Consider the following 27,484-nt stretch of genomic DNA (forward strand, 5'->3'; position numbering starts at 1 on the left):
CAAATCTGTTCTTCAGATGATCTCCAAATTCAGGTGGGATAAAGCTTGAATTCACGAGGCCCTCCGCGTGAGAGAGATGAGGCTTTCGGCTCCTTGCAGTTAAACAGCCTTGGAGTCTGGCGCATTAACCCACAGTACCACACCAGAACTCCGAATCTTGCCGCTCCAAGATCTCACTGCCGCTCTAAGATCTCGCTGAATCTTAGGCATTAGTAAGCTGAAATGGACTGGTATCGGTCATTTTGAATCTGACAACCACATAGTTTACTATGCCAGAAATGTCAGATTGAAGAGGAATGGTGTTGCATTCATTGTCAAAAATAACATATCCAGATCTTCATGAGGTACAACACTGTCTGTGATAGGATAATATCCATGTGCCTACAGGGAAGACCAGTTAACACCACTATTATTCAAATAATACTCACTACTAAAGCTAGTGAGGATTAAACAGATGAATTCTACCAACTTCTTCAATGTGAAATTGATAAAACATGCAATCAAGATGTATTCATCTTTACTGATGATTGGAATGCACAGGTTGGGAACAAACAGGAAGGATCATTAGTCAGAAAATATGGCCCTGGTGACAGAAATGATGCTGGAGATCGCAAGATAGAATTCTGCAAAATCAATGATTTGTTCATTACAACTACCTTTAGACAGCATAATAGATGATTATACACATGGACCTCACCAGATGGAATACACAGAAATCAACCTAACTACATCTGTGGAAAGAGATGGTGGAAAGCTCCATATCATCAGTCAAAACAAAACCAGGGAAAATTGTGGAACACACCAAAATAGCTCATATGCAAATTCAAACTAAAGCTGAAAAAAATGAAAACAAGTCCACAAGAGGCAAAATATGACTTTGAATATATCCCACCTGAATACAGAGATCATCTAATCTAAATAACAGATTTGATACAGTAGACACTAAATACCGAAGACCAGAAGAGTGTGGGATGACATCAAGAACATCATACATGAAGAAAGCAAAAAATCATTAAGGCAAGAACAAAGGAAACGATCAAAATGGATGTCAGAAGAGACACTGAAACTTGCTCTCCAGTGTAGAGATGCTAAAGCAAATGGAAGAAAGGACGAGGTACAAGAGCTAAACAGAAAATTTCAAAGGTCAGCTAGAGAGGGCAAAGTCAAACATTACAACAAAATGTGCAAAGATCTGGAGTCAGAAAACCAAAAAGAAAGAACATGCTCAGTATTTCTCAAGCTGGGGGAACTGCAGAAAAAAATCAAGTCTCGACTTTCATTATTGAAGGAGTTTCTAGGCAAAGTACTGAATGATGCAGAAAGCATCAAGAGAAGATGGAATGAATATACAGAGTCACTGTACCAAAAGGAAATGGTTGATGCTCAACCATTTCAAGAGGCAGCATATGATCAAGAGCCAATGATAATGAAGGAAGAAATCCAAATTGTATTGAAAGAATTGGCAAAGAACAAGGCACCAGGAATTAACAGAATAAAAATTGAAATCTTTCAAGAAAGTGAGGCGGCAATGGAGGCACTTACCCATCTATGCCTAGAAAGTTGGAAAACATCTATCTGGCTAACTGATTGGAAGAGATTCATATTTCTGCCCATTCCAAAGAGAGGTATACCCAACAGAATGTGGAAATCATCGGACAATATCTTTGGTATCCCATACCAGTCAAGTTTTACTAAAGGTAATACAGAAACGACTACAATCATACATTCACAGAGAACTTCCAGAGGTTCAAGCTGGATTCAGAAGTGGATGTGGAATGAGGGTCATCTTTGCTGATGTCCAATGGATCTTAGCCGAAAGCAGTGAATACCAGAAGGATGTTTACCTGTGCTTCAATGACTACGCAAAGGCTTTCGATTATGTGGATCATGACAAGCTATGGACAACATTGCGAAGTATGAGTATTATGGAACACATACTTGGGCTCATGAAGAATCTGTTCATGGGCCAAGAGGCAGTTGTTCGAACACAACATGGGAACACTGAATGGCTTAAATTGAGAAAGGTGTATGACAGGGGTGTATTCTTTCACCATACTTATTCAACCTGTATGCTGAGCAAATAATCCGAGAAACTGCGCTCTAGAAGAAAAACATGGCATCAGGATTGGAGGAAGACTCATTAACAACCTGTGATATGCAGATGATACAACCTTGCTTGCTGATAGTGAAGAAGACTTAAAATATTTACTGAGGAAGATCAAAGAGTACAGCCTTCAGTATGGATTACATCTCAATGTAAAGGAAACAAAAATCCTCACCACTGGACCAATAAACAATAGTCTTATCAACAGAGAAAAGATTGACGTTGTCAAGGACTTCACTCTTCTTGGATCAACTATCAACATTCATGGAAGCAGTAGTCAAGAAATCAAACGACATATTGCATTAGGCAAATGTGCTGCACAAGACCTTTTTAAAGTGTTGAAGAGCAAAGATGTCAGCTTGAGGACTAAGGTGCACCTGACACAAGCCATGATATTTTTATAACATCATATGCATGCGAAAGCTGGACAATGAATAAGGAAGAATGTAGAAGAATTGATGCATTTGAATTATGGTGTTGGAGGAGAATATTTAAAGTGCCTTGGGCTGCCAAAAGAACCAACAGATCTGTGTTGGAAGAAGGGTAGCCAGAGTGCTCCTTGGAGGTCAGGATGGCCAAAACTTCGTCTTTCATACTTCAGACATGTTGTCAGGAGGGACCAGTCGCTGAAGAAGAATATCATGTTTGGTAAGGTGGAGGGTCAGAGAAAAAGAGGAAGACTCTCAGAGAGATGGATTGGCCAAGAGGCAGCATCAGTGGGCTGAAGCGTGGCAACAATTGTGAGGTTGGCCCATGACCGGGCAGGGTTTCATTGCGTTATGCATAGGGTCACTATGCGTAGGTACCAACTCGATGGCATCTAACAGCAACAACATCAACTGCATCTTTATGGGGTCCTGGTGTGGAGGGGTAGAATCAGCACTGGAATGTGAACCACAAGGTCATCGGTTCAAACCCACCAGTCACTCCTTGGAAACGTTATAAATACGGGTCACTTTGAGTCAGAACTGACTCGACAGTAGTTAATAACAATTACAACATTATTGCAATTTATAAGGAGCTTTTTATGTTTCTCGTGCTGCAGGATAATGCACTGGACCGCAAGGTTGATTTAAACCACAACGTTGGTGGTTCAAACTCACCAAACGCTCCTTGGAAACCCTTTACAGGGTCACTATGAGTTGGAACTGATTTGACGACACTTAACAACAACAACTAAGCTACAGGGCACCTAAAGTAAAGGGATTCCTTCTACTTTATATCTCTAGCTTGTATTTCTCTCCTAAGTTCCAGGTCACATATCCAATTGCTTATTCAACATCTCCTGATGTATGCCAAATATGCATAAAATGGGCCAACTGAACTACTATTCTTCCTACCTTGCAATAGCAAAAGGCTCCACTCTCTTCTTCATTCCTACAGTCACACTTACAACATCCTTCCCCCAGACCTCACATAACCCATCACAAAGCTCTGATGGCATTAGTTCAACAACATATACCAATTACTTCTCATCAGTTCCAATGCTATTACCCCATTCCAAGTCATCTGGTATCTCTCTCCTGGCACAATGACAGTCCAAGCTGACATCATTGTGTCCTCTAATCTTCCATCCCACAGGTCATCTTTCAAAAACAGCCAGAGTAAACTTTTTAAACCATATATCAAATCATGTCATTCTCTTGTTTTCAGTCCTCCCAATATGTTTCCAATACACCTAGATACTCACTGGTCTCCAAATACAGCCACTTACTTCTAATCTTAAAGCATGCCAAGTTCATCCACTGAAGGGCCTGTATATCAGATACAGCCTCTTTGATAATCACAGGGCTGCCTCCCTGTCATCTGATCAGGTTTCTGAAGGCTGTCCGCCAACAAGACTCGCTAAAGCAGTGTCCCCTCAGGAGCCTACCACGCCCACCCAACTACATCATACAAAATCTCTTTAAATCACTACTCCAGATCTGAAATTCTTCTGTTCATTTTAGTTTATATATTTACAGTCTGTCTCTTTCCTACCTCTCACCAGAAAGAAAATTCCTGGAGCCTGAGAGTCCCACCAGTCAGCTTCATTGCTGTTATCTGTTATACTGGGTTGCTAGAATGCTGCTGAAAATATAGATGGGACTCAGTAAGGATTTGCTGGTGAACTTATTGTTATTGTGTTGTTTATGAATCCATAGTAACTAATAACAGAAAACGTTCGATAATTGTTTGGCAAATAAAAGCAATTTGCAAACTGGAAGTTTCTCCATTATGTTCCTTTCATAACCAATTTCAATAAAAGATATAAATTTCCCAAAGCTAAATCCATACTTACAACCGAGCAATGGCTAGCTGATGCTGATTCATTCTTCTCTGGTAGCAGCAATAGTGACTTCATATTTTCACTGTCTGTATAATCCACAGGCCGACGACCAAATATGTTACTGGTAAAATAAACACAGATGGCCTTAAGTAAATAAATTGTGTGACTTGATTATTAATTAAATGAATGAACAAGTGCAACAATGTTTCAACTGCCTTTTTTTAATATGAAATTTTAACTAAAAGAAATAACTCAAAATCAGACACACAAGCTGTTGAATTCAATGGTCGGATGTGAAATTTTAATTTGAGAACAAACCATAACAGAATAATTTTAGTTTACAAAATACATTGAATATACTGTTACTTATACTGTTTAACAACTCTGTTTTCTTCTGTATTCATATTTATATTTTTAAACATGGCTTTATAATCATTAATTATCATGGACGGCATTCTTTCAATTGCAAATAAAAATCATCTACTATAGTCATTAGTGACCAATGATTTACTAATTGCAAATCCAGTGAAACAACATAAACAGTGACTATACACATGGAACTCAACAGATGGAATACACAGAAATCAAACTGACTACATCTGTAGAAAGAGACAGGGAAAAGCTACATCTCATCAACCAAAACAAGGCCAGGGACAGACTGTGTAACAGACCATCAAGTCCTTGAAGCTAAAGAAAATGGATTAATCCAAGTACAAGAGAGCCAAAATATGACCTTGAACATATCCCACCTGAAATCAGCAATCACCTCAAGAACAGATTTGATGCAGCAGACTCTAATGACCGAAGACCAGAAGAGTTCTGGGATCGCACCAAGGACATCATACAGGAAGAAAGCAAACAGTCATTAAGAAGAAGGAAAAGACCAAAATGGATGTCAGAAGAGACTCTAGAACTTACTCTCCACCTTGATTGATTTTTGACTGAATATGTGCTATGGAGTCTGTGCCGACTCACAGCCGACCCTGTTATAGGGTTTCCAAGGCTCTAAATCTTTACGGGAACAGAAAGCCTCATCTTTCTCCATGGAACAGCTGGTCGTTTTGAACTGCTGACCTTGAGGTTATTAGCCAAAGTCGTGCCACGATGCTACCAGAGCTCCTTGCTTTCCAGCATAGAGATGCTAGAGCAAATGGATGAAATGAGGAGGTAAAAGAACTGACCAGAAAAAAGTCAACTTTGAGTTGCAATAGTGAAGGATTCTACGGAAAACATAATAAATGATGCAGAAAGCATCAAAAGAAAATGGAAAGAATACACAGTCACTGTAACAAAAAGAAATGGTCAAATGTTCAACCATTTCAAAAGGGAGCACATGATCAAAAGTCAATGACACTGAAGGAAAAAGTCCAGGTGTTCTGAACTGGCAAAGAACAAAGATCCGGGTATTGATGGAATCAAAAATGAAATCTTTCAACAAACTAATTCAACACTCGAGCTATTCACTTATCTATGTCAAGAAAGTTGGTCAACTGACTAGAAGAGATACTTATTTGCATCCATTCCAAAGAGAATCAACACAAAAGAATGTGGAAATCATTGGACAATATCACTAATGTCACCTGCAAGTAAAATTCTGCTTAAGTTAACTTAAAATGAAAGGAAAAAAGTGATAGGGAACTGACAGAGGTTCAAGTAGAATTCAAATGAGAACATGGAACAAGGGATATCAGCACTGACGCAGATGGATCTTGGCTGAAAGCAGAGCATACCAGAAAGATGCTTACCTGTGTTTTATTGAGTATGCAAATGCTTGACTGTATGGATCATGAAAAGCTATAGATAACATCGCAAAGAATGGGCACTTAAGAACATTTAATTGTGCTCATGAGGAAGCTGTACATAGACAAGAAGCAATCATTTAAACAGTACATGAAAACACTGAATGGTTTAAATTGAGGTAAGGTATATGCCAGCGTTGTTATATTCTTTCAGAATACTTATTCAATATGTATCCTGAACAAATAATTCAAGAAGCTGGATTATACAAAGAAGAATATGGCATCTGGATCAGAGGAAGACTCGTTAAGGAGTTCTGGTAGCGTAGTGGTTACGAATCAGGCTGCGAACCTTAAGGTCAGTGGTTCAAAACTACCAGCCGCTCTGCAGGAGAAAGATGAGGCTTTCTACTCCCGTAAAGATTTACACCCTCGGAAACCCTGTACAGGGTCGCTATGGGTCGGAACCGACTCGATGGCACTTAACAACAACAACATATGCAGGTGATACAACCTTGTTTGCTGAAAACGAAGATCAAAAACCACAGCCCTTGATATGCATTGCACCTCAATGTAAAGAAAATAAAAAACCTCACCATGGGACCAATACACAGCACCATGATCAATGGAGAAAAGACTGACATTGTCAAAGACTTCATTTTGCTTGGATCCACTCACGGAAGCAGTAGTCAAGAAATCAAACGTATTGCATTAGGAAATCTGCTGCATGAGACTTCTTTAAAATATTGAAGATCAAATGTGTCAGCTTGAAGACTACTGTGCACCTGAACCAAGCCATGATATTTCCCACAGCCTCAAGGAGCTCTGGTAGTGTAGTGGTTATGAACTGGGTTGCTAACTTCAAGGTTGGCATTTCAAAACTACCAGCTGTTCCATGGGAGAATGATGAGGCTTTCTGCTCCCGTAAAGATTTGTAGCCTCGGAAACCCTGTGCAGGGTCACTATGAGTGGGAACCGACCCTGCAGTACTTAACAACAACAACATATGCATGTGAAAGTTGGACAGTGAATAAGAAAGATCATAGAACTGACGTATTTGAGTTATGGTGTTGGAGAAGAATAGTATAAGTACCATGAACTATAAGAAGGACAAACAAATCTGTGTCAAGAGAAGTACAGTCAGGACGGCCAGACTTCGTCTCTCATACTTACTTCGGACATATTATCAGGATGCACAGTCCCTATAAAACAACATCATGTTTGATAAAGTGGAGAGTCACTCAAAAAGTGGCAGACCCCTAAACGAGATGAAATGGCACACTGGTAGCAGCAATGGGCTCCAGTGTGACAACTGTGAGGATGATGAAGGACTGGGCAGTGATTTGTTGTGTTGGGCATAGGGTTGCTATGAGTTGGGACCGACTTGGTGGCACCTGACAACAATACCAACAGAGTCATTATGGACTCACAAGTTTATATAATCAAAGATAGGCATTTGGATCCACCAGAAGGAAAACCACACATGACAGACAATTTAATAATGAACAAAATGAGAAAAAAAAAAACACAGAAAGACTCCAGTGACTTAAAGATGACCTTTTCTTTGTTTTCATCATTAGTCTTTCAAGGATAAGAGCAAGTTTAAGGTTACTTTCCCAGTCTCTTACATATGGCTTATAAATTATTAGATGATGGCAGTAAGGTTTCAAAAGTGAGCATATTTCTTTTTATAATCTTTTCTGATTTTTAAAATTATGGTATAGCCATACAATGAACACTAATGTTCATATGAAAATGCCATTTGTAAGCAATACATAAAATAATATATAGTACACTACTAATTTTATAAATTGTATTTCATGAACATAAAAATGACCTGGGAAAACAGAGTGAAACATTAGGAGAGGAAGGAAGGTGTCAGCTCAGTCTGACGCTACCTCTAAGTCACAACGGTGAGGTCCTAAGCATCCACTAGGTTTAGAGACAAAGCTGTTAATGATCTTAGTAAAAGAGGTTTTGAAGGCATAGTGGGAGAAGCAGCCTACGAGAAAGACTAAGAAATGAACCAATGTTTCCGAATGACTGCTTTTCATGACTTTCATATTTAGTCTCTCTTTCTTCTTTGGACCCCAAAATCAACCAAATCCATTGGTGTACTAGATAAACATAGACACTTTTGTATTCTTATAGTCCCCTTAATGCCCAAATGGATTCCTCTGGCAATTAAAAAAAAAAAAAAAAGTCTTTGTCCAGTCAAGTGTCAATACAGTCAACTGTATTTGAGTTTTCTGATTTACAAGTCATTATGGTAGAATTTAGATCTTCCTAAATTTCCACATAATTCAAGCAAGTCATCTCATAGGTTATTTCAAAAGGTAGCCGATCTCATCCACCGTACTTGATAAGTGCCAATCTCATCTTTGAAATAATTATGTCCACAAACCAAGTAACCAACCTGCTATCACAAATATGCCATCAAATGACAATCAAAAATAAAAATTTCAGTTGAAGAACCAATATTCTAGACTACAGATAACCAAGTGTAAACTGAGCAAACACATCTACCATGACAACAAAAAAGCATGGCACATACAAATATTTTTTAACTAAGACAAACTCAGATAGCATATCTTAAAGGAACAGAAAGTATAAGTCTGCCAAACACTTGAATGCACTGTAACTGGAAGACATGGCGTAGTTAGTTTACTATAACACTACAAATAAAAGTCTACTTTGACAACATGAGGACTCCTGGTGTGGTGCTATAGGATAAGCACTAGACTGCAACGTGGTTTTAACCGCAGGGCCACCAGTCCCTCCTCGGAAACCCTATACAGGGTCACTATGAGTCAGTACCGACTTGACAGTACTTAACAATGCCAACATGAAATACTGTTAAGTGAAAGAGTACTTCTTAAAGAATTGTATTAGCTACACACTGCACTGTACAATAAAAATAAGCAATAAAACAATAGTGGGAAACAATAGTGGGAACCAATAAGAAGCTTCATCTTCTAAAAACTTCTTTATAAAATAATTAATCACAACCACTCATTGACACTGAGTCGGGTCAAGTTCACAGCAACCCTGTGTAGGGTCAAAGCATCATCTTTCTGCCATGGATGCAGCTAATGGATTTGAACAGCTGACTTTGTGGTTGTTAAGTACCTTTGAGTTGGTTCCAACCCACAGCGACACTGTATAGTTTCCGAGGAACAGGTGGTAAGCTTGAACCACTGACCTGGAAGTTCAAACTGACTGTGTAGTCCAGCGCATTAACCCACCGCACCACACCAGGACTCCACCTTGTGTGTCTCAGCCCATTATTTACCCTAACAATGCCATCAAGGCAGACTACACGAAGTCCACTTGATATTTAGGGTATTTATGCAAAGCAACTATGTCACATGGCTTTTTTACATGTGGTTTATCCATCTGGATGATAGATGCCTTCTGCTTGTACTCAAGTCACCAACCTCTTAGTCCTCCAGTACTGCTAATGAACTGGAGAGTGGCACAACTGAAATGCTACAGGTTAGAGATAATTGGTAAACCTCAGTCCTGCATCATGGAGAGGAAATGATTAAATCCTGTCACACTGTTAACATCATGATGAATGGAGAAAGGAGTGAAGGTGTTAAAGACTTTGTTTTGCTTGGATCCACAAACAACACTCAATGGAAGTTTCAGTCAAGAAATCAAACGATGTATTGTATTAGACAAATCTGCTGTGAAAGACCTCTTTAAATGCTGAAGAGCAAAGACATCAGTTTGAGAACTAAGGTGTCCTGATCCAAGACATGGTATTTTCAATTACCTCATATGCCTGTGAAAGCTGGACAATGAATAAGGAAGACTGTATTCAAACTGATACGTTTGAATTATCGTGTTGATACAAGAATATTGGGAAATACCATGGAATGCCAAAAGAACCTTATTCCTTACGGAAGAAGTATAGCCTCAATGCTCCTTAGTAGTGAAGATGGTGAGACTTGGCCTCTCATACTTTGGACACATTACCAGGAGGGAACCGTCCCTGTAGAAGGACATCATGTTGGGGAAAGTGGAAGGTTGGCAAAAGAGGGGAAGACCCCACACAAAATGGACTGACAGAGGGGCAGCAACAATGGGCTCAAACAAAGCAACAATTTTGAGGCTAGCACAGGACCGTACTGTGTTTTGTGGTATTGTGCACAGGGTCGCCATGAGTGAGAAGTGACTTAACAACACTTAGAAACAACAACAACAACAACGTGTAGTTTCTGCTTTGTCCGGGACCACTGGAAGTTAGAATCAGACAAATGTTTAAATGTGGCACCTACCCAGGCAAAGCAACAAAACAAGAGATGACAGAATGAGCTTTCTTTATGTGTCATTAAGCTTTTTCCCCATGACTTGAATGGGTGAGCATACTTACTATTGGGTTGAGAATTTGTTTTAAATGTACACAATTAAGCTTATTCTCTTTTTAAAAATAAGTGATACATGGATGAAAAGTTAGTTGTCATATCAGACTATTAATATGAGTGATTTTTAAATCACAGATAAATCAGTTACTCTCAATCACCATGTAAGTTTTTTTGTTTTGTTTTGAATTTGCTGCAAACCACAGATTCAAAGTAGACATCAATAATAACTTAATCTGGCATTTTGTTGGAATGAATTGCATGGGAGCCTATAGAATGATCTTCTAAAAATATTCTTAAATATAGACTATTCAGACACACCAGAATATGGAATACAGAAACATTTTCTTTTGGCCACTGTTTAACAAACACTTCAACTAGGAATTTTGGTAATACATACAATTTAGCAAATATTGTCCATGTCTGTAAAGTGAAGACAAAACTCATTCAACAAGTATCAAACTGATAGTGTATAAAATCAAAGCATAAATAGTAAGGTGAAATGTGAGGTGAATTTCAAAGGAGATAAAGAATACAGACTGGATAACACAATGGCCTTGAGCCCAGGACTAGACATGGAATGTGGTGGATGAACCTCGAGTGCCTGGGACAGGAATGAGCATGGTGTCGGCTGGAACGGATGACGCAATAGAAGAATGGCTCTTACACAAGGCTCCAGGATCGGGGCCCAATACAAACAGATGCCCTAAGATGATCACTAGGGTTAATAAACAGAGTACTTCAGAAAGACACAGAAGGTTAATGAAATTATCAGGCATATAGCAATGGGCATCAGAGATGAAGATAATAAGTAACTGCGAAAATGGAAAGGCATATGTTAGACTATATGGAAAATGCAATACCAATATAATTAAAATTATCTTAAGAAAACAGAAAAACCACATGTTAACTACTAAATTAGTATGCAGTGATTGAGAGTATATTAGTATCTTTTACAGGAACCATTACTGAGAACTATTGTAATGACTTATCAAAGAGAGCCTCAATAATTCAGTGCTTTCCAAATAATTATAATAATAAACTTTTTATCCCTATTGAATCTTAATTTTTTTAGTTTTGCTACTTTGCATGATAAATGACCAAAAGGGTATCTTTTTCATTCTGAATTTCCCCCCTCTTCCTTCACAGCACATCTTACTGGTCAATTTTATCATTTTACTCTCTTTTGGCTTCTTGCTTTATTTCTTTATCTGAACATTTTAACCATAATTATGGAACTGTAATTTAAATAAAACTTTTGAAAAACTGACGGAAGACTAAATTTATTTATAAGAGATGCATGCGTTCATAACTTACTTCTTTATGCTGTCTAAAAGCTATTAATACTGGTGGGTCATTACTACAATATAGATTACTAGGTATCTGTACACATGAATATATTTGTTAATATACATGGATCTAGAAATAATTATTTAATTCACAGATATAAATACACATATATTGTTGTTGTTAGACTTGGTGTGGCGCTGTGGGCTAATACGTAAGACTGCAAAGTCGTTTGAACTGCAAGGCCAATGGTTCAAGCTCACAGGGTTGCTAGAGGTCGGAATTGACTCGATCGCACTTAACAACAACAACATATTGTTGTTAAGTGCTGTGGAGTCAGTTCCCACTCATAGCAATCCTGCATAAGGTTTCCAAGAAGCAGATGGTGAGTTTGAACTGCTGCCTTTGTGGTTCAAACCAACCTTCAGTTTGAGTGCTTATCCTATGGAGCCACATCAGAACTCTCTCTCTATATATATACACACATAAAATATGTATGGGATATGTAAACATCTGTATACTTGCAATGGAAAAGTTAGAAAGTTTACTTGGAAATTAAGTTTCACAAATTTCATTTACTTAACTAGTAATTTTTAGAAAATGTACCAGACCCTCTTTTAGACACTAAAGAACCAACAAAGCTTCTGCCCTTACAATGTTCAAAGGGCAAAGCAGAGAAGCACACTGAAGAATTTGGAAATCTGATAAAGCTTCTCAGACTTGAAAACCCTGAAAGAAGGAAAAAGAAGAGTATCCCAGTAGAAAGAAAAGTTTGTATGAAGATAAGGGAAAATTTGTTGGTCAAATTAGTAACAGAATTAAAAAAAAGAAAGAAAGAGGAGAGGGTACAGAATCGGAAGGGAGGAGAAAAGAGAAAAATTCCGGAAAACACAAAAAAAGAATGTATTTCTGGGGATCTAGTGATGTGAGCTATGGCGAGATCACGCATGAGCTATGCTGCTGCTGCTGAGTGTTGTCAATTTCATCATCACTGGCTTTAGTGGTCGGAGCATAAAATTGGTATTTCGAAGCATAGTGGTTATGAGTCGGGTTGCTAATCTCAAGATCAGATGTTTGAAACTACCAGTTGTTCCCTGGGAGAAAGACGTGGTTTTCTGCTCTCGTAAAGGTTTGTGCCTCGGAAACCCTATGCAGGGTCGCTATGGGTCAGAACCAACTCCATGGCACACAACCACTACTACCACCAAGACTGATGAAAAGGAAGTACTTATCAGATTGTTAACAGTTCAGTTTCACCTCCTAGACAGAATTCAAAATAGAGTGGTGGTGGTTACATGCCAAGCAGTCAGTTCCGACATTGTATGCAGTTTCTAAATCTTTACAGGCATATAAGCCTTATCTTTCTCTAGAGCAGCTGGTAAATTCCAACTGCTAACCTTGTAGTAAGCAACCCACTTGTAACCCCCTATGCTACCAGAGCTCCTTGCAGAATATCATATACCCTTTAATGTTCTTTCCCCTCAGAAATTATGCCACATATTTCTATTTAAGGCTTTGTGTCAGCTTGACTTGGCAAAGATTTTCAGTGGGTTGGCAGTTGACATGTGATTATTTCCACAGTGAACCCAAAATTGTTAAGTGCCGTCAAGTCGATTCCGACCCATAGTGACTCTGTATAGGGTTTCCAAGGAACCGCTGGTGAGCTTGAACCACCAACCTTACAGTTCAAACAACTTTGCAGTCTGACACAGCCCACAGTGCCACACCAGGACTCCTGAACCATACTTAATTCTATGATGATTGGCTATAAGCAGTCAATCAACCGAAAGGATACTACCTTGGGGGTGTAGCCTGTTCCCAATATAACAGACACACAGGGAAAGCCAGCTTTTCTGCTGAGGACTCGGGACTCTCCTTGTTGCTGTTGTTATGTGCCGTGGAGTCGGTTCCGACTCATAGCAACCCTGTACAGGGTTTCCGAGGCTGTAAATCTTTATGGAAGCAGAAAGCCTCATCTTTCCCCTGTGGAACAGCTGGTAGTTTCGAACTGCTGACCTTGCGGTTCACAGCCTGATTCGTAACCACTACGCTACCAGAGCTCCTCTCCTAACAACAATTAAATCACTTCCTTAATATAAACTTAATATATACATACATATGTGCTTCACTGGTTTTGCTTCTTTAGAAAATCCAGCCTAAGACAATAATCTAATGCCATGAGGCAACGAGTAACTAGGCTTGAAGGCTTAGGACCAGTCTCGGGACAGCTAGGTCAATTAGTGCTAACATAGTCCATAAAAACAATGCTGTACATCTTACTGTGGTAAGTAGGGACTAAGGTCTTAAAGCTTGCAAGCAGTCATCTAAGTTGAAACTATTGGTCTTTCCCAGCCCAAAGCAAAGAAGAGTGAAGAAAATCAAAGAATCAAGGAAACAATTAGTCCAGAGGACTAATGGGTCAGGCCATGCAAACCTCAGCCTCCACTACCCTGAGACCAGAAGAACCAGATGGTGCCCAGGGGCCACGTAACCAGAATCACAACAGACGGTCCGGGACAGAGTATGCGAAAACTATGGAACAAAAGTAAAAATCATTAAAAAGACCGGACTTACTAGTCCAACAGACACTAGTACAACCCCTGTTACCAGGGCCCTTAGACACCTTTCAAACTGGAAATGAACTCACACCTGGGGATAACCTTTTAGCCAGACAACAAACAGACCTATAATGTGAACAGTAACACCAGTGATGAATGTGCTCCTCAGGAAAAATCAGCCATAGGAGACCAAAAAGGCAGCATTTACTCAGTAACAAAGCCCAGAGAGCAAGAAAGGAGTGGAAGAAAGGACAAATGGGAAACCAGGGAGGAAGTGAGACAACTGCTAGCATATTGAGGGGACAGCAAACTATTCGTTGTTGTTGTTATGTGCCGTGGAGTCGGTTCCGACTCATAGCGACCCTGTACAGGGTTTCCGAGGCTGTAAATCTTTATGGGAGCAGAAAGCCTCATCTTTCTCCCGTGGAACAGCTGGTAGTAAGGAGCTCTGGTAATGTAGTGGTTACGAATCAGGCTGTGAACCACAAGGTCAGCAGTTCGAAACTAATCATTACAAATACAAAAATCCTAAATCAAATTCTAGCAAATGAACTTAAACATTTGTTTAAAAACGTATACTAAGTCAAGGCAGCAATGAAGAAACATGCTGAGTTCAACCATGTACCATAGACTCCCGTTAACCTGGAAATGAGAGAGGGAAGAGGAAGGGCGGGCAGGTCCTAAGTGTGGTGAGACCTGAGGACTCCTGAGCCCATGGACAGACACAGCCAAGGAGGGCTAGAGCTGAAAGTAAAACATCCAAAGCATCCAGCTGATAGGAAGTGAGGGGAGATGCATAAGAACACCCAAACTTGCAGATAATACCCATTTGACCTAGCCTCCATAGCCTGATGATCAGAATTCGACTAAAGAAAGATAAAAAATCAAATTCTGGTAAAGGAAACGGGTGTAAATTGCTACAATTTGATGAACTTAAACTATATTATGGATGTAGTAGCTCAAAATACCAACTGAGAAGTAAGGAGTCTTTATATCAAGTATCAATCCTATCCCCTCTGTACACTGGGTAGATACGGACAGGCAACTTAGGCACTACCTTAAATGAGGGAGCGATAAAAGTACAAAGAGAGTAGCTTACAAGTTTTCAAGACGGTGTTTAGTTTCAGAGTGTGTGGGAGAAGGCAGAAAGAATCTCCACTGAATAGTTTTCATCTTGTTTAGATGGGTCTGGTGAAAGGAGATGGGGATAAGATTCTTATAATGCAACAGTGGGTAATTGTTGTAATGACTAATTGCGACTGTCAAAACTGTAAAAGTAGAAGTTTTGTAACAAAAACAGGGGAGTAGTTTAATCTTACAATCCAGAAACAGATGACCCTACGACCATCAAAGTAGAAGAGCACAAACAGAATGTGGGATTCTATTCAGAGAAGCAGTGACACCAGAGATGGAGGCAGAGATGGGGACATGGAGAGAGAGAGAGAAGCTGAGGACTCGGGACTCGTGGAAAGAGAGGGACTGAGTGCTGGTGGCCAGGAGGCAGGTTTGTAGAATGTGCCGTTTAGTTGTTTAAATTATCAAATATTCCTGAGTGTTTTTGTGTATATCTTCCTCCACCCTCTAAAAAACCAGATAGAATAGAAGCAAATACTGTTGACGGTGATGCAAGGAGGAAATATTAATCATTGCAATGAAATGATGGTGTAAAACTGATATTCTCTCATTTCACAATAAAAAACTTTTTTTAACAAAAAGAGAGAAAGTGAAAAAGCACACTAAGTCAAATCTAAACCAGGAATGGAAGAATAGTTTAGTATTAGAAAATGTATTCATGATATCAAAAGGCAAAAATTTAAGACCATTTCAACATAAGGTGAAAAATCAATTAACAAGATAAATGTCAATCTTATTTAAAAAAAACAAAAAAACAAAAACACATTAAATCGAGAACTGAAAGGAAGCTTCCATAGGACAACGGACACCACTGACCTGAAACCTCCAGTTAATATTTTTTAAAAACAGAGACAAAGACAGCCTGCCAACTATCACATTTTATCATATTGTTCCCAAAGTTTTAACAAAAGCAGTAAAAAATGAAACCAAAATACCTACAACCAAACCAACTGTCATCAAGTTGATCTGCCTCACAGCAAACTTTTAAACACAGAGTAAACTGTTCCTTAGAGTTTCTGAGGCTATAAATCTGGTTCTTAACAAGCTTTCCAGTTCACCAGGGCAAGAAAAAAGTTCAATATTCAAAACAACCTCATAAATGAAGTCACAAGAGCAAGTCAGAAAATATTCCGACTAGAGTTTCAGTTCATGTAGGCACAGATTCATTCCAAGTAAAACATGCTTCAACATGTCTCTTTGATGAGTGGATGGCTGCAGACAAGTTCTCACAGAAATACACTCAGGACAAAGAGGGCAGAAGAATTGCCCTTTCTGACCTCTTTTTTCCCCTAAGCTCAAAGAACATCTTAAAGGAGTATCATTCCAGCCCCCTGAAGATGTCAAAATTGTTGTTGTGACATGATGTATATTGCAGAGCACAGAATTCTTCAGTGAAGGGCTGTTGTTGCTAAGTGCCGTTGAATCAGCTCCGACCCATAGTGAACCCCTCCCTGTACAGAGTTTCTGAGGAATGCTGGTGGCTTTGAACCAACGACCTTGTATATCAAACTGACCTGGCAGTCCAACGCATTACTGTCCAGCACCACAGGGAGAAGGCAACACTGCTTTTGAAAGTATGTAGACCAACATATGTCGAGAAGCAACAAGTTCACATTTTGATGTTTTTGATAGAGGTTTCTATAATTTTGTAGAAATCCTTTTTGGCTTACCCTCATACATAACAAGGGGAGTTCAGTGATTCCATACGATAAGCACTCGACAGCGAACCACAAGGTCGGTGGTTTAAGCCCACCAGCCGCTCCGTGGAAGAAAATGAGACTTTTTACTCACGAGAAGATTTAAAGTCTTAGACACCCTATACAGGGCTGCTCTGTGTCAGAACCGACTCCATGGCACTGAGCCACAACATTACGTAACAAAAGACTTAAATAAGTAGAGTAACCATGGAACAAACAGGTTAAGAAACCAACTGTATTAATCTACTGCATCCATATTTAACAAATTTAAATCAAAATCCTAATAGGACATCCCTCAAGCTTGATACACATACAATCAGACTTCATCTGAAAATATTTATAAAAACAGCTAAGCCCTCCCCTCTCATACTACAGTTATCACTGCTTTTAAATCATTTAGACTCTCATCATTCCCCTCCTGGATTATGGGGCACAGCTCATGAGTTCTTCCTTGCTGTCACTCCAATCTCATATCACTTAACAGAAGTTCCTAGAACTGAATGAACATGCAGTCCAGCCCTAGTGTGTCTTAAGTAACCTTGTCTGGTATTTTCTTCTTCAAAGCTCATTAGAAGTGTTTCTTTTTGCAAAAAGATTTTCCTGACCTTTTACATTCTTAGTTCAGAGTCTTACTATAGATTTCCATAGAAACACAGGCAACGTTTTATGAAGGCGCAGCTCACAGTCATCTATAATCAGAAACCTGCCTAGCCACTTCTACTAGAACACAAGCAAGCAGAGAGGACAACCAGGGAGGTGATGAATTAAAGAGGGGATATGAGAAAACCTAACAGGCCTTCATCAAAGACCCAGGAGAGGAAAGCATCTATACAAGGACTTCAATGTCTAAAATAATAAAGAATAGTGACTGCCACAATGTCTGCTTCAGGACTGAGGAGTACCTTAGAAATTTGTAATAAATGACAGGACCCATCTTAACTACAACTTCAATTAGTGAAAGTACCAAGCACTAAAGATAAGGGACTGGCGGATGACTTTTGCTCACTGACTCTCATCTTAATTCTAGGGACTGGCAGAGGCTCATTCTGGTCATTCAGCGTGAGTTCCATCAAGAGCTAAAGAGATAAAATAAGCAGAGGAAGAAAAAGGAATCATGCTTACCAACTAAGAATCGAGAGTCCGAGACATTACAGCTTAAAATGAGCAAAGGTTTCAGAAAATAAAACAAACGGTATAAGAACGATATAATCTTCCCTTTAAAACTGAGGAAGGCACTGGACTGAATTCCTCTGATTTCACAGGATGGTACTTACATCTGGAAAGGTAACAGTGACAGAGGGAAAGACTCTAAAAGGTTTGAGGAACAGGATTTACTGGGAATAACCATAATCCCACAAAAGGTAACAAACTATGGCTATCCATTTGGGTAAGAGAGTATGAATTCCACCCAGTGGATACACATGACTTACTCTAACAGCTACTAGAAACCAGTTCATCCGCTCTATAGAAGGGGCAGTACATGAAAACAGTCGTTTTAGACTTCCAGTGAAGGGAGGAACAAAGCGAGGAAATTCCTATTTTAGATTTCACCTCATCTGATCCTTTACTGTTGCGGTTTATTATTTATCAATAGAGAGGAAATTCCTCATACAAACACTAACACAAGACTTGTGAGAACAAAAGTGTCTCTGTCCCTGATCCATAAAGCATACAGATTAATAAGACAGTAATAAGAAAGCAAACAACCACCCAAGTTCTATGATTGGGGGAAGCACTATATACAAAGACTTGAGGAGTCAGGAAACAACACCAAAGAAAGTAATTTCTAAGATGAGGCCCAAAGAATGTTAAATTAGCCACCATAAATGAATATTCCTGCGAAAGAGAAAGAATGTATAAGGTTAGAAGGCAGAATAGGTTAGAACATTCTAAGGAAATAAAAATTCAAAATGGCTAGTGTAAAAACAACTTGAGTAACAGGGGGAGAGAGGAATTATAGAAAGAGGAGGCTGGAAGGTAAGGAGCTACAGACTGCTCCAGGCCTTAGGAACCATGCTTGAAGTGTGACCTTATCTTGGAAACGCAATCCATACTGAAGGCTGTTGTCTTTGATCTTCACCAGTAAGTACTTCAAGTCCTCTTCACTTCCAGCAAGTAAAATGTGTCACCCAGATATTAGAGGTTGTTAATGACTCTTCCTTCAATCCTAATGTCACATTTTTCTTCAAAAAATCCACCTTCTCAGATTATTTGCTCCACATACAGACTAAATATGATGGAACGATACATCCCTGGTACACATTTTCCCCAACTGTAAACCATTTAGTATCCACTTGTTCTGTCTGAACATCTGCCTCTTAGTCTAAGTACAGGTTCCTCATGAGTACAATTTCGTGTTCTGGAACACCCATTCTTCACAAAGTCATATATAGTTTGTTATGATCCACACAGTCAAATGCCTTTGCACTGTCAATAAAACACAAGTAAACATCTCTGCTTTTAGTCAAGATCTATGTGATATCAGCAATGATATCACTAGTTCCACATCTTCTTCTCTGAATACAGCTTGAGTTTCTGGCAGTTCCCTGATTATGTTATGTACTGCTGCAACCATTTTTAAATTATCTTCAGCCGAATTTTACTGGCATGTGATATCAATGATACTGTTCAATGATTTCCAATTTCCATTGAAGTTTTCAAGGACTTCATTCTTCTTGGATTAACTATTAACACTCATGGAAGCAGCAGTCAAGAAATCAAACGACATATTGCATTAGGCAAATCTGCTGCACAAGACCTTTTTAAAGTGTTGAAGAGCAAACATGTCAGCTTGAAGACTAAGGTGCGCATGCCCCAAGCCGTGGTATTTTCAATAACCTCATATGCATGCGAAAGCTAGACAGTGATTAAGGAAGACCACAGAAGAATTGATGCCTTTGAGTTATGGTGTTGGAGGAGAATACTAAAAGTGCTATGGGCTGCCAAAAGAACTAACAGATACGTTTTGGAAGAAGTGCAGCTAGAGTTCCTTTGGAGGCCAAGATGGCCAAACTTCGTCTGTCATACTTTGGACATACTGTCAGGAGGGACCAGTCACTGGAGAAGGATATCATGTTTGGAAAGGTGGAGGGTCAGAGAAAAAGAGGAAGACCCCCAGCAAGATGGACTGACCAAGTGGCAGCATCGATGGACTCAAGCATGGCAACAGTAGTGAGGTTGGCCCAGGATCGGACAGTGTTTCGTTCTGCTGTGCATAAGGTTGCTATGGGTCGGTACTGACTCGATGGCACCTAACAACAACAAAAACCACTCTTTGGAATGGACACAAATATGGATCTCTTCTAATCAGCTGACAAGGTAGATGTCTTCACTTGTATTCTGTCAATTTCCAGAGCCTTGTTTTTCACCAGTGTCTTCAGTGTAGCTTAGACTTCTTCCTTCAATACCCTACCATCAATTCTTGAAGACTTCTCAGATGATTGAGCATCGACTAGTTCTTTTTAGTACAGTGACTTTGTGTATCACTTCCATATTCTTTTGATACTCCCTGCATCATTCAAAATTTTGCCTGTAGAATCCTTCAGTGTTGCAAATGAGTAGTGAATTTTTTCAGTTCAATAAGCCTGAGAAATGTTGACTGTGCTCTTCCCTCTTGATTTTCTAACTCCAGGTCTTAGCACCTTTCATTATAATACTTTCTGAGCTGACCTTTGAAATTCCTGTTCAGCTCTTTAATTTCCTGATTAGTCTAGTCACTTTAGCTTCTCAATGCTCTAGAATAAATTTTAGAGTCTCTTCTGACATCTGTTTTGGTCTTTTCTTTCATTCCTCTCTTATTAATGACCTTTTACTGACTTCCCGCATGTTCTGGATGTCATCCCACAACTCTTCTGGTCTTCATTCATTAGTATGAAGTTCATCAAATATGTTCTTGAAATGATCTCTAAATTCAGGTGGCAAGCATTCTAGGTCATTATTTTGGCTCTCATGGACCTAACATTTTAAGCTTCAGACTGAATTTGCATATGAGCAACTGCTTCACAGTCTGACCCTGACCTTGTTTTGACTGATGATATGGAGCTTTTCCACTATCTTCCCACAAATGTAGTCAATTTGATTTCTGTGTATTCCACCTAGTGAGGGTTCATGTGTATAGTCTTATTTTATGTTGTTTAAAAATGTTATTTGCAATGAATAAATCACTGGTCTTGTAAAATTCTCTCATGCGATCTACAGCATCATTTCTATCAAAAAGGTCATATTTTCTACTACTACTACTTTATTTCCAACCTTTGCACTCCAAACACCAGTAATTATCAATGCATCTTGACTGTATGTTTGATCAATTTCAGACTGAAGTAGCTGGTTGAATTCTTCAGTTACAACATCACTGGCTTTAGTGGTTGGTGTGTACATTTGAATAATAGTGGTATTAACTTGTCTTCCTTGTAGGTGTAAGGATATCATCCTATCACAAATAGCATTATACTTCAAGACAGATCTTGACTTATTGTTTTTGATAATGAATGTGAGGCCATTCCTCTTCAATTTGTCATTCCCAGCATAGTAAACCATGTGATTATCAGATTCACACTGGCCAATACCAGTTCACTTCTGCTCACTAATGCCTAGGACATCAGTGATTATGCTTGCCAGTTCATTTTTGACTGCTTTCAATTCTCCTTCATGCATTTCATGTTCCGATTAGTAATCGATGTTTGCAGCTATTTTGCCTCATTTTGCCCCATCAGCAAATGAAGCTCTACTCCATTCACACCATCACAGGAGGCATCTGTTCCCCAGTCGAATTCTTTGTGCTTTGCAACCTTAGGGGCTCATCTTCCGGCACTGTATCTGACAGTACTGTGGTGCTATTCATCGTATTTCAATATTCAATATTCTACTGTTATCTAACAGTGTTCTTATAACTAGTATTCATAAGATTTTCAGGATAAGGTGGAGGGTCAGAGAAAAAGAAGAACACTCCCATTGAGATGGATTGGCCAAATAGCAGCATCGATGGACTCAAGCGTGGTAACAGTAGTGACGTTGGCCCAGAATTGTTCAGTGTTCCGTTCTTCTGTGCATAAGGTTACTATGAGTCGGTACTGACTTGATGGCACCTAACAACAAAAACAACAAACATTCTATAGTAGTCCACCTCTCTCCTCTCCTTCCTAGTCTATTTTGGTCTAGAAGCTCAGCTGAAACCTATCCACCACAGATGGCCCTGCTGGTATTTAAATTACCGGTGGCATAGCTTCCAGCATCACAGCCAACACCCTAGCCACCACAGTACAACAAACCGACAGACAAGTGGTGAGTTTTTGCCCTAGTTGCCTTATTATCTTTTCTCCAACACCATCCCCATCCCATTTGCTAAATAAACCCTTCTTCCTCGCTATCTTAATTGTATCATCCATGTACCCAATTGCCACGTGTGACTACTTAACCAAAAACAAAATTAACCAAAAACAAAATGTAAAATTTAGCTCTGTAGTAGTAGGAATAGTAGTAGTCACATTTCAAGTGTTCGAGGGCCACAGATGGCCAGTGGCTACTTTAATGCACAAGTACCAAAAACAAAGACACAAACAAACAAAAAACATTCTGATCATTGCAGAAAGGTATACGGGACAATCCCAGGCTGCAGATGTACCCTTAAACAACACGGATCTATCTGAGAAAGCACCTGAGAAGGCAGAAGTGCTCACTGTCTCCAGCCATACCTTGTACATTAATAAGCCTCACAGCACAGTGAAGAATCACAGCATACAAACACCAGACAGGCCTTGCGCTTTGGCTCATTAATCCTCTCTATGTTCTGAAGAAATAGAAAAGCAGCAGGCGTCACCCATGTTTTATAGGTGAAGATACCAAGGCACAGAAATTAACCTGCCTGCGGCGATAAAGTCAATAATGGAGTCACAAATAAAAGCTGCATTCCCTAACCCTCCGACCAGTGCTTCATTCATTAAAGTAGTCATGGCTGATTTAAGAACCCTAGGATGGAAACGATTCCGTTTCACCTGGCCCAAGCAACCATTTGCTTTATCAAATGACTTGCTCCACCCACAAGAACACCGTATCTATTAGGTCCAATATATAAAAAATAAAATGTTTTTAAAAAGCAGAATAATATGTTGTCCCTGAACTTGCCCCACACAGCCCCTCCCTGGTGGTGCACTGGGCAGCTATACAAAAGGTGGGCAGTTCAAGTTCAAATCCACCAGACACTCCGTGGGAGAAAAATATGGCCTTTGCTTCTGTAGGATTTACAGCCTTGGGAAACCCCATGAGGTAGTTCTACTCTATTGTACAGGGTCACTATGAGTCAGAATCGATTTGATGGCAGTAGGTTTAGAACTTGCCCCAACCATCTTCTCACAGACAATGGAAAAAAATGATTAGACATATTTACCAAAATTGCAGCAAAGTATGGTACCTGCTTGCATTTAATTAGAGGGTCATGTATAAAACACTACAACCTAGTAGCTCTACATTTTCTAATTCTTGTTTGCCTCTTACTAGGACAAGCCAGACTTTATTTTGTATGCATCCTCTTTCCAAACCTATAGAAGCAATGGGGGCACAAGTAGGCAATTCTTGCATTTTCATTTCAGCTACTTCATTAGCTGGAAAGAGTAAAATAATACATAAGGAAACATGAACTAAGTTACAGATTAAAGACATAAAATCCACATATGGCATTTGCTTGTAACACTCTTGACAATAGCAATTTTTATATGTAGCCGCCAGCATTCACTAATGTGTCTCTGTGCCCTGACATTGCGAAACCATTTACCCAGAGCCTCATTTGAATGATGTGAAAAATCTAAGAAATAATTCAACTGCACTTGCCCAACATCTGAATGCCTGCACACTTTAACTGGTGTTATACTAAATAGGCAGAGAAAGAACAAAATAAATGGAATACATAAAACAACTTTCAAAAGTATAGAGACGCATAGAAACAATTACTTGTATACTTCCAATTATTTTCTTATATATAAATACAAATCTAGTAAATATAAAAACGAAGTCAATTTATGCTGAAAAATCAAAGCTTCTAGAATGAATTGACAATTGTTTCTGAGTGAAAAGAGCAAATCCTCCCAAGTATATAAGAATCACGAAGGAAAAGGGTATGAACGAAGACTTTAATCCAGAACATAGTGGTTGCTTCTAACTGCAGTTGTGAAGGGGAACGCCATCTTGGGTGTCTGTGCTGTATTCACAAAAGCCAGTCAACTACGCAATAAATTGAAGCCAGAGCTACTTACACTGCATTCCGAGAGGCTCCATAGGAAAGCAAGAGCTTGACAATGTCCAGGTGCCCATTCTTGACGGCATCATGAAGTGGTGAGTCATTCTGATACCCCGTGCTGTTCACCAAGGCTTTGTGCTGAAGCAGTAACTCCACTACCTTCAGGTGCCCATGATTACAGGCCTCATGCTGAGTCCATAAAGAAGGGATGAGGAAAAGCAATGAATCATGTTACAATACAACGATAGATCATTATTTAAAAAAAAATCTCAATCTCAATCAATTGATTCTTACCTAAATACTCACTCAAATTAGTTGTTGACAAAGTAAAAGCCACAATTAATAATTCTGGTGATGAGGCATGGTAATTCACAGAAAAAGAAAAGACTATTCATTTAAGTCTTGGGCCATTTTTTTTTTTTACCTTAGAAGAAAATGTAACTTAAACCCAGTATAACTCTTAGCATTCTTTCTTTAAAAGAAAATGTAGGTTTAAGCCAATGAGCTCTTAAATTGTTCCACACGAGACCTAACAGAAACCAAAACAAAATGCCTGCTCTTTCTAAACATCTGAATTTGTACAAGTTTGAATGGAATTCACATAATCAGGTGCTCAGCCATGGACTACATTGTGCACCAACACTCAAACATAACCACACAACATATACAACAAACTGAAGATGCCAGAACGGAGCAAGACAAGGCTCTCCACTGGCTGGAGCTGACAGCAGTATGGCCGATGTATGTGTTAACAGAAATAACACAGGGTAGGTGTCTAAGTTTACGGAAAGAATTATACAGCTGGTAACTTAATGGAACATTATCCAAAGATGTATCACATGGAAACCTTCCCTTTATGTCTCATGAGCTGCTAATACCACTGCTATGCTATATTCTAATAAGCCTGAGCTTTTTAAGTGTCTCTGTTTCAATTCTTTACAGGCGACACTACAATGATTATCAGTAGGTTTGTTTCTAGGAGGAAGGAATCCTAATTAGGCATCAAGGCCTCTAAATCACCCACTTGCCTTTACTACAGATTGCCTTATCTTTAAAAAAAAAAAGGGGTGGGGGGGAGGAGAAGTAACCTTTCTTCAAAAAGGTTAGCCAGCCTGTGGAGTCCTAACAACAAAGTGACTCTGATCCAGAACTAAGCCTGCCAGCTAAAGAACGTGGCAAGGAGAAGTCATTATACAATTTAAACCTTTTTTGCACCTGGCCTAATCAGAGCCTCCTAATTTCTGTTCTGAATTTTTAGCTTACAAAATGAAGAATCACCTTATTTGATGACACTTGTATGGCTGCATTCAAATCTCATTCGTATTACTCTAATGTAATTAAGCCATATAATATACATCTTCCCAAGTATCTGTTCCATTCTTTTTCCAGAGTATTCTTCACATTGCATTTTTAGTACAAATGAACAAAAGACTACGAAAAGAAAGGAGTCCTGGTGTGGCGCTGTGGGTTAATGCGCCAGACTACAAAACCATTTTAACTGCAAGATTGGCAGTTCAAGCTCACCAGCTACTCCTTGGAAACCCTATACAGGGTCACTATGGGTTGGAATCGACTCAACGGCACTTAACAATAGCAGCAACCAAAAGAAAAGTTTAATGTGAGTTTTCTACCACCAAGTCAGGATAAATAAAGTAGATCCTCAATTAGAATGGCTTCCTTGAAATGCATTCCTTATACTCAATTCCTATGATGATCTTTCTTGGTTCCAAGAAATTTGGTTGCTATGGGATGTGATGCTGCAGAATAGAGCCTGGTGTTGGGTGGAGCAGTTTCCTGCATACCCTAGCTAAAGTCAGCAACGTTTAGTGAAGCTGCATTCTGATTCTATAGGTAATCTCTCAATAGAGCCAATTCCTTTACCTATCACAAGTAAAATGCCCAAGAGAAAATAATCATTTTCTCATACTCACGTGTATAATGACATAACTATACAAGATACAACATTAATATGAGAATAAAAAACAAGCAAATAGAAAACTACCAATGGTGTCCATCCGGCATGGTCTTTAACATTTGGGTTGCTTCCATTTTGTAAGAGGTATTCAACAGAGGGTATATCACCCTAATGGAAAAGAAAAAATTAGAAACCATCAAGAAAGGAAGAAAATGAGCTGTTAATGCCTTAAGATTCTTTCTTCTCTGAGATAAAGTAAAGCATATTCTTTTTCTCTGAAGTCTATTATGCATGAAATAATACTTAGGGATTTGCCATGAGTCAGAGCTGACTCGATACTGATGTGGGGGTATGTTGTTTTTTAATATATAAATTATTCTCAAACATCAAGTAATGGTGTTTTATAAGCTTTTATTTAAAAGTTATATAAGCTATCCTTAAATATAGAACAGGAAATCCCTGCCATTAGCAACCAATATTCAAAATTCATTTCAAGATATCAAAGACACTATGCCAAAGATCACCTAATCATAATAAAGTTTTTGGTTTTTGGTTTTTTTCAAAGTTTTTATTGTGAATTGAGTGATAGTTAACATGGGAGAGCACTGATTTTGCACTCTATCGTATTTTGCTTCACTGCAATGATTACAATCCCCTCCATGTATCATCGGTTAACAGTATTTGCTGCCATTCCCTCTTTTGTTGTTGGTGGTGTTTTTTGATGTACACAAAAACACTCAAGAATATATAATCATTTAAACAACCAAAGGGCACATTCTGCAAGCCTGCCTCCTGGTAGCCAGCCCACAGACTTTCTCTTTTCATAAATCTAGAGTCCTCAGCTACTCTCTCTCTCCATGCCATCACCTCTGCCTCCATCTCTGGTGTCATAATAAAGTTTTTAAAGACATCAATTCATTTGTGAAAAAAATCCTTTTGCACATTCCTGACAGTGGTTTTGGAGCATTGTCCAAAACAAAATTAAAGTCAAGAAGACAGACTGGTAAAACCATTAAAACTTCCAGAAGCTCTTATTGATGCTATTCCATGTATCTTAATACATTTAGTTTACAGTCACCTTATTTACTCATATGTTATTTTCTAGGCAGAAGCTGTTGCTTTGTTAAAATTGACAGAAAGGGGATTAACAGAAATTTACTCAAAATGCACTGTGGAATCAACATTTATT

General features: G+C 39.0%; 1 protein-coding gene across 1 annotated transcript in view; it reads right to left on the reverse strand.

Annotated features, from left to right (window-relative positions):
• BARD1 (BRCA1 associated RING domain 1) overlaps positions 1-27,484 on the reverse strand; it is a 114,610-nt gene that overhangs the window by 29,024 nt on the left and 58,102 nt on the right. The window contains exons 5-7 of the mRNA XM_006867785.1: positions 26,383-26,463; positions 24,397-24,569; positions 4,386-4,494 (exon numbers count right to left, since the gene is read on the reverse strand). Of these exons, the coding sequence (XP_006867847.1) occupies positions 4,386-4,494; positions 24,397-24,569; positions 26,383-26,463 (363 nt within the window). The remainder of the gene's footprint in view (positions 1-4,385; positions 4,495-24,396; positions 24,570-26,382; positions 26,464-27,484) is intronic.

This window comes from Chrysochloris asiatica, unplaced genomic scaffold (assembly GCF_000296735.1).
Source record: "Chrysochloris asiatica unplaced genomic scaffold, ChrAsi1.0 scaffold00110, whole genome shotgun sequence".
In the NCBI taxonomy this organism is placed as follows: Eukaryota; Metazoa; Chordata; class Mammalia; order Afrosoricida; family Chrysochloridae; genus Chrysochloris; species Chrysochloris asiatica.